Source organism: Rhinopithecus bieti, unplaced genomic scaffold, assembly GCF_001698545.2.
Source record: "Rhinopithecus bieti isolate Rb0 unplaced genomic scaffold, ASM169854v2 scaffold_6946, whole genome shotgun sequence".
Classification (NCBI taxonomy): Eukaryota; Metazoa; Chordata; class Mammalia; order Primates; family Cercopithecidae; genus Rhinopithecus; species Rhinopithecus bieti.
In genome coordinates this window covers 1,366,057-1,374,642 of record NW_016805697.1, presented here as the reverse complement: position 1 = coordinate 1,374,642, position 8,586 = coordinate 1,366,057, and the positions used below count along the sequence as shown (strand labels likewise).

The window sequence follows — 8,586 nt, the reverse complement described above, 5'->3', positions numbered from 1 at the left end:
AAAAAAAAAAAAAAAAAGTTACAATAGAAAATGCTTTTCTGGCTCCAAATGAAGTAGCTTTAAAGGTACAGAAAACTTTAGAAAACCATAATTGATGGAGCTAAAAAGCTTAGATCTAAGTGCCCGAGACCAGGTTCTCAATTTTGTTCTATTAACAAGCCAAGAGGTATCAAAAAATTAAGCTTGTTATTTTGATTTCAAAAAAGTGAGTCTTGACTACAGAAAATAAATAAGCTACAATACTTCAAAACCTCTACCCCAATTACAGTTAATATTAAAACAGCCATATCCCAATTACAGAATGAAACCAAACAGGCGGAACCCTTGATTGTTCCCAATCTAAACAAGATAAATAGATAACAAGTATATACAGAAATAATTTAAGAAAATAATCCTTCACACTCGTGTCCATACACACACACAAACCTTACCGCTTGCATGTCATTCAGCTCCTTCTGATGTTTCACTACCATCTGGTTGAATTTCTCTCTTTCTTGGTTGAGTTCCAGTTGTAGCTTTCGATTTTCCTTTTCTTTCTTTCTCAAATCTTGTGTATTAGCTTTCTTTCTATCAATTTTAAAATCTTTTCGATTCATTATTTCTGCCAACTTGTTAACAGCCTATTAAAATATTATTAATAAAGATCAATAGTGTAGTCATCCAATTTAATACTAAAATGTATTTTTTTCTTCAAAATAAGGAAGCAGGACTTTTTGTGTGTATGAAAATTCGGACAACTTAATGATGGTTGAGACATGATAACTGGTAGCACGAGTAACTAACATTGATTTATCACACTACTCAAATGTAAGAACCAGGAGCCTTTCTTTGGTTAACTTTACAACCCAGTACTGAATCAAGAGTATGCTAATCCTACTCTGATGTTGGGTACACTAGCAAATAAAGCTTCTATGCCTTGGCCACATACTCTTATCTTCTACAACTATACAATATTACTAGGCAAGTTAGCTTTCTTAACTGAAATCCTATTCTTTTTTGTTTTGGAGACCGAGTCTTGCTCTGTCACCCAGGCTGGCATGCAGTGGCATGATCTTTACTCACTGCAACCTCTGCCTCCTGGGTTCAAGCAATTCTCGTGCCTCAGCCGCCTGAGTAGCTAGTATTACTGGAGTGCACCACCATGCCCGGCTAATTTTTGTATTTTCAGTAGAGACTAGGGTTTTGCCATGTCAGCCAGGCTGCTCTCGAACTCCTGTCCTTAAGTGATCTGCTGGCCTCAGACTCCTAAAGTGCTGGGATTAAAGTCATGAGCCACCGCGCCTGGCCTGGAAATCCTATTTCACAAGTAAGTTTTTTATAGTTAGCAGGGAGAGAATTTATGTTATTTGTTCTGATGAAAGGTTTGAACCTTATAAGCCTTGGTTTTAGGAAAAGTGCATAAAGAGCAACGATTAACTCAAAATGAACATGTGGAAAAGATTGAAAGCATGTATACCTGTGTTTTAAGGGTTCGCTCAGTGTTGATATTCTTTTCAAAGGCAGCCTTAAGATTACTGATCTCCTCCTCCTTCTCCAATTTATATTCTGTCAACAAATTATATTAAATGTTATTGTATGGTATTAATTTCTGCATTTCAAACTAACAATGTCCTTAATTATTCAAATGAGTATACACTACATATTAACTTTCAGTAACTTCATTAAGATAATTCTTAAGGCTACAGAAGTTACTTAATATATGCAAACAGGTATCTTAGAAACCTAACACAAACATAGGTAAAGGTAAATCACTGAATTTGATTTAACATGATGATTTTTAAAAAATTCTACACACCTTCCTCTGCCTTCTTCATTTTCTCTGTTAGCTCTTCGTTCTCTCTTCTTAATATTTCCATATCTTTGGTTAGCATGCTGTTTGTTTCTTCAAGCTGAACAAAGCACACAAAAGTTTAAGCTCCAGCCTCTTTGCTATTCTCATATTTCAGGCAATAACCTTTAAATACACTGCTTGATAAAGAAAAGTCAGACACTGCTCAACTACAGCAAACGTCTGGTTTCCAGCTTAAAATATGTAGATATAATTACATCAAAAATATTTAAAAGTAGTTAACAGCTTCCAAAAATTATTTCAGTTTATGCATATAGATATATATATGAACGAAAGGGGGGCATATGTAATGGCAAGATAACTAGATTGCAAACTAAGAAATGTGTATTTAGTTCTAGCTCTGCGATTAACCTAGTATGTGACCCTGAGCAAGTCATAATTTTTCTGGACTTCAGTATCTTTATCTGAATACTGATGATGCAAACAATAAAAACATTTATTTATAGATTACTTTTAGTAATGTATAATCATTACTATGTTATATGTTATATTAATCATTCTATGTCTACTGTCTTATTTAATCCTCGTAACAATCATGTGGAAGAGGTATTACTATTTCTATTTTACAGATGAGAAATCTGAGGCTTAGAGAAGTTAAAGCCAACTTTGCCAAGACCATATAACTTCTTAGAGGCAAAACTGGAACCCAGAGTGATTGATAGCGGCTTTAGAAGAAAAATCTAACTCCTCTTTTTAGTCCCATGATTCTATACAGACTATAGCATAAACTTCAGGAATAGGTCATTGTTTGGAGTATTGGTTTTCTTATAATGGATTTATATATTATCCCAAGAATTCCTCATTCCCAAATGGTTTCTCTATATTTCGTAGAATTCTGGCCCATAAAAAGTCAGTTGCAATGTATTAAGAGAACAACAAATGAATTTAAACTAAGCCATTTCTTCATATGAAATATAACTAATAAGATCTATAGCCAGAAAGAAAAACAGCCCAATATTGCATCGGTTCTGTACCTATACAAACAAAAGCCCAATATCTTGAATAAGAATTTCAATAATTAACAAATGTTTGGTATTATACAAACTATTTTATACCGGAGTACAGAATGACCACTATGTATAACACAGAAGTAAATACATTTGCACACACACTTACCCTAATACTTTAAGATGTGACCTACTGTGATTTAAATAAATTTTATATGACTTACCTGACTATCACACTTACCCGACTAACAGCGTGATCTTTATCTGTAATCTCTTGTCTATTTCTTGAAGCAGCTTTCTTGCTTTCTTGAGTCAATTCAAAATACTGTTCTTCCAGAAGGCCTCGAGCCAACTGCTCAGACTCAGCTTTTGTTTCTGCTAGATCCAACTGAGTAGCAAGAGTTTCTCTGCAACAATTTTTTAAGAGAAATTGATGTAAACAAACTCAGTTCATTCTTCCACCTTAATCATATTCTTAAAAACACAATTAACTGATAAATGATAAAAGAATTATTTTATTGCTTAAAATAAATTTAAATCTATTGCAAACTTTCTATAAAAGTAATGAATTTAACCTCTCACATGTTGAAAAATTATAAAAGAACTATTTAGTTTTCTATCTGATATTGTGCTTAACTAAAAAAGGTAATAAAGCAACAGCAAATAGTCTGCTCTTGAAAAGACATTTCTTGTGGGTTTGGAATGGAAGACAGCATGGCATAGTGGAAAAGTCATTGACTTGCAAATCAGCAGGCTAGACCCAGACCTTTATTTCTGTTTTGTCATTAACTAATTGAGTAGAGACACTCCATGTGCACAAAGTGCAAGTCCCTTACACTTCCTGTAGTTCAGTTTCATCAAATCTGTAAAATGAGATGGTTAAACTAGTCACTTCCAGCTCCAAAATTCAAAGAGATTATGAAAACTTCTAAGAGATTTGCAAATCACTACAAACTAATTTGACAACACTCCCTGGAAATGATACTAAAACATTTCAGAATTGACATTCAGACCAAGATGAGGTAACTCCAGTTTGCCTACTCTTCTAGAAGAGCCTCTCTTGGATAAGCTCTCTTAAGTCACTACTGTAGTCCCTGAACAGAGCAGGGGCTCAATAAATATGTTCTGAATGAGTAATGTCCACCTCCTATTTTCTATTGAGTATTACAATTCAAACTTTCTGCCTCAAGCCTCAAGAGGGACAGAGGGAGACATATAGTAAAGACACACACACACATGCACACACAGAAAATTCATTCATTCACTTAACAACTATTTGAAGGTTTATTAAGTACTACACTATGTTTACTATGCATCACGTTCTAGGAATTAAGAGATACAGCAGCCCGGGCACAGTGGCTCACGCCTGTAGTCCCAGCACTTTGGGAGGCTGAGGTGGGCGGATCATGAGGTCAGGAGTTCGAGACTAGTCTGGCCAACATAGTGAAACTTCATCTCTACTAAAAATACAAAAAATTAGCCTGGTGTGGTGGTGTGTGCCTGTAATCCCAGCTACTTGGGAGGCTGAGGTGACAGTGCGAGACTCCGTCTCAAAACTAAATAAATAAATACAGCAGTAACAAAGTTCCTGGGCTTAGGGAGCATGTATTAGTGGGGCCGTATAGGCAATTTAAAAAATGAACATGTGCTATATAGTAAGTCACAGAGAATAATACAAGATAAAATATGGAAAGTTATGAATGTGATCACTTTTATTACAGGGTGATCAAGGAGGCCTCTCTGCTAAGACGACAGAAGAAAAGTAGGGAGAAGAGAACAACAGATATTGTAAGGCTTTCCAAAGCAATATAAGGACTTTGACTTTTATTCTGGTACTCTGATGTTTTAGAAAGATCATTCTGGCTGCTGTATTAAGATCAGACAGTAGGGGGACAATGGCAGAAGTTGAGATACCAGTTAGGAGGCTACTGAAATAAGATTGGAGATGATGGCAGTTTGGACCAGGTCAGTAAATGGAACAAGTGGTGAGAAGTGATTAGAGTCTATACATAATTTTTAGTGAACACTGGGAAAATTTGTTGGTGGATTGCACTTAGAGTGCAAGAAAAAAAGAAGAGTCTAGGATGACTCTAAATTTTTCACTTAAACACCTGGGAATAATAGAGTTGTTGAGGACTGAAATGAGGAAGATAGGGAGGAGCAGTTCGCAAAGTGAGGGAATCAGGAATTTTTTCTGGACACTTTAAATGTGGGGTGCTTAACACTCAAGCAGAGATGTCAATTAGACAGCTGAATACATAAGTCTGGAATTCAAGGGAGAACGTACTTGGACTCTGACACCATTTAAAGCCACAAGGCTGGATGAGAACAAGCAGGGAGTAATCCCTTGAGCACTCCAAACTCCTAAGGGTCTCAGCAATTAGAAGGGAAAAAGGAACAAAGGAGGTTGAGAAAGAGTAGCCAGTTCAATAAGGAAAAAACAGCATCTGGTGTCACAGAAGTCAAAGGAGACATTTTCTCAAGAGAGTAATCAACTAAGTCAAATGCTGCTATGAAATAAGGTGAGAACTGAGAAGTCACTATTAGGAAGACCCCACTGACCTTGAGAAGAGTTGTTTTGTTAGCATGATGAATGCAAAAGTATGACTGGAGTGAGCTCAAGAGAGAATGGAAGAAGATGGCGGAAGGTACCTGGTATGTTACTTTTCAAGTAAGCTGGCTATAAAAAAAAGAAAAGTGGGATGGTAGCTACTATGTAGATAATGTAGTTAAAAGATGCAGTTTTGCTCTTGTTGCCCAGGCTGGAGTGCAATGGTGTGATCTTGGCTCACTGCAAACTCCACCTCCTGGGTTCAAGCAATTCCCCTGCCTCAGTCTCCCGAGTAGCTGGAATTACAGGCATGCGCCACCATGCTCAGCTAATTTTGTATTTTTAGTACATACGGGGTTTCTCCATGTTGGTCAGGCTGGTCTTGAACTCCTGACCTCAGGGGATCTGCCCACCTTGGCCTCCCAAAGTGCTAGGATTATAGGCGTGAGCCAACACACCCGGTGTACAAGGGTTGTTTTTAAAGGAGATATCTAAATATGTTTACATAACAATGACAATGACTACAGAAAGGTAAAAATTGATGTAGAAAAGATAAGAGAATTGTTGGAGTCATAATATTCTTTTTTTTTTTTGAGACTCCGTCTGTCACCCAGACTGGAGTGCAATGGCGAGATCTTGCCACACTGCAACCTTCCCCTCCCAGGTTCAAGTGATTCTCCTGCCTCAGCCTCCCAAGTAGCTGGGACTACAGGCATGTGCCACCATGTCCCGCTAATTTTTGAATTTTTAGTAGAGATGGGGTTTCACCACATTAGCCAGGCTAGTAGCGAACTCTTAACCCAAGTGATCCGCCCGCCTGGGCCTCCCAAAATGCTGAGATTACGGGCATGAGCCACCAAACCCGGCCAAGTCATACTCTTAAGTAGGCAGGAAGAGATGGGATTAGCCATTAGATAAGAGCAAATGCTCTTGTCCATTTACATCACCAGAAGGAAGGCAGGGTTTATAGGTACCATTCTCTACTTAGAAGCTGTTCTCACCAAGATAATGAGTAACCTTCAAAATAAATACAATGGTCAATTTATGACTTTTTGGTGACCTTTCTGAATATTTGGCACTTTTTTTTTTTTTGAGACGGAGTCTCACTCTGTCGCCCAGGCTGAAGTACAGTGGCCTGTTCTCGGCTCACTACAAGCTCCGCCTCCTGGGTTCGTGCCATTCTCCTGCCTCAGCCTCCCCAGTAGCTGGGACTACAGGTGCCCGCCACCAGGCCCGGCTAATTTTTTGTATTTTTAGTAGAGACGGGGTTTCTCCATGTTAGCCAGGATGGTCTCGATCTCCTGACCTTGTGATCTGCCCGCCTCAGCCTTCCAAAGTGCTGGGATTACAGGCATGAGCCACCATGCCCAGCAATATTTGGCACTTTTAATCACTTTCTTTTTCTTGAAATACTCTCCTCCCCCAGCTTTTGTGATACTCTACTCTGATGTAGACAAGTTAGTAGCTATGGTGGTGAAAGAGAATAGATGTTCTCTTCTGATTTTTAGGAAGCAAGGCCATTAGCTAAGTACAAGAATAAGGAAAACGTGGCGATCTGAGTAGAGACGAGATGTGAAACACTTTTCTTAGGAAAGTAGTAGAGTTAGTAGTTTAGGAAAAGAAAGGAAATGCTGCCAATGCCAAATCTAAGAATACTGGGAGTGGTTCTGCCAGCTATTATAATACAGGGCTTCAGGTTCACGACACGTTCTTATCTGAAGTTTCTGCTTTGTGTTAAGTTCAGATAAAAGTATCTGGGTTATACTTTAAAACACCAGAAAACCTATTTAACCCAGAATATATTTATATCCCTGGTTATGCTACTGTGCAAGAGAAAAAGCAAGAAAGAATTAGATGGTTCAGGGTAAAATTACCTGCATCTACATATTCATCCAGACTTCCTTTACAACTCTCCATAATGAAAGACTGTCTTTACTAATATTTAAAGTCAATCTCTCACCTTTATTCTCCTATCTCTTAAAAGAATTCAATCATCAATCATTCCATATTCTTCTGGATTATAAGATTATAAAGAGTGGCTTTGTTCTTGTTCACAAGTATATTTCAAATGCCTAGAAAATTCTCTGGCCCACAGAGTGCGCTCAAAAATTTTACTTGAATGAAGAGATGTGGGGCTGCTCCTACTCTGATTTCCTTCCCATGGTCCATTTAAATATGTTCAAGTTTACGCTACTGTTAGGAAGCGCTCTCCTTCACATTCTCCTCTAGCTACTGCTACTTCTTGCCATAACAGCCAAGTCTCCTGAATTTTTTAATTTAACAAATATTTGCTGAGCATCACAATGCTGCCGTTACAATTGTAGGTGCTAGACATACAGCAATGAATTGGACCTAAGAACGAAACATCTGAAAATTCTTTCTGCCATAGAGCTTTGTTTCTAGTGGAAAAACAAAAACAATAAATACACCAAGTAAGAAAATTATATATTAGGAGGGAATAAGTGCCACAGAGAAAAATAAAATAGGGAAGGATGTATGAACTGGGTACCAAGGTAGTGGGGTGGGGATGTATGCAATTTAAAAAGCATATTCAGGGAAGGCCTTCTCAAATGATGTGGACCTGGAGAGGGCCAAGGAGCAAGCCATGTAGATACTTGGAGGAAACTGTTCCAGGAAGAGAGAAGAGCAATGTACATACCTGGAGGTAGGAGAGTGACTAATTGGTGTGTTGAATAGAAAGAAGGCTAATCAGGCTGTTAGGTATACTCTGTCTCTTGTTCTACCCTTTCCATTCAGTTTCAATCTACTTTAGTATCTATTCTCATCTCTATTTAGAAGCTGTTCTCACCAAGATAATGAATAACCTTCAATATAAGTACAATGGCTTCTTCTCCGAGAAAACACCAAATGGCGGATGACGCCGGTGCAGCGGGGGGACCCGGAGGCCCTGGGATGGGGAACCGCGGTGGCTTCCGCGGAGGTTTCGGCAGTGGCATCCGGGGCCGGGGTCGCGGCCGTGGACGGGGTCGGGGCCGAGGCCGCGGAGCTCGCGGAGGCAAGGCCGAGGATAAGGAGTGGATGCCCGTCACCAAGCTGGGCCGCTTGGTCAAGGACATGAAGATCAAGTCCCTGGAGGAGATCTACCTCTTCTCTCTGCCCATTAAGGAATCTGAGATCATTGACTTTTTCTTGGGGGCCTCTCTCAAAGATGAGGTTTTGAAGATTATGCCGGTGCAGAAGCAGACCCGTGCTGGTCAGCGCACCAGGTTCAAGGCGCT

The 8,586-nt window shown here is 38.9% G+C and overlaps 1 protein-coding gene across 1 annotated transcript in view; it reads right to left on the bottom strand.

Annotated features, from left to right (window-relative positions):
* The window catches only part of ROCK1 (Rho associated coiled-coil containing protein kinase 1), a 153,387-nt gene that overhangs the window by 11,391 nt on the left and 133,410 nt on the right, over window positions 1-8,586 (bottom strand). Inside the window, 4 exon segments of the mRNA XM_017873531.1 lie at window positions 432-620; window positions 1,457-1,545; window positions 1,796-1,889; window positions 3,038-3,203. Of these exon segments, the coding sequence (XP_017729020.1) occupies window positions 432-620; window positions 1,457-1,545; window positions 1,796-1,889; window positions 3,038-3,203 (538 nt within the window).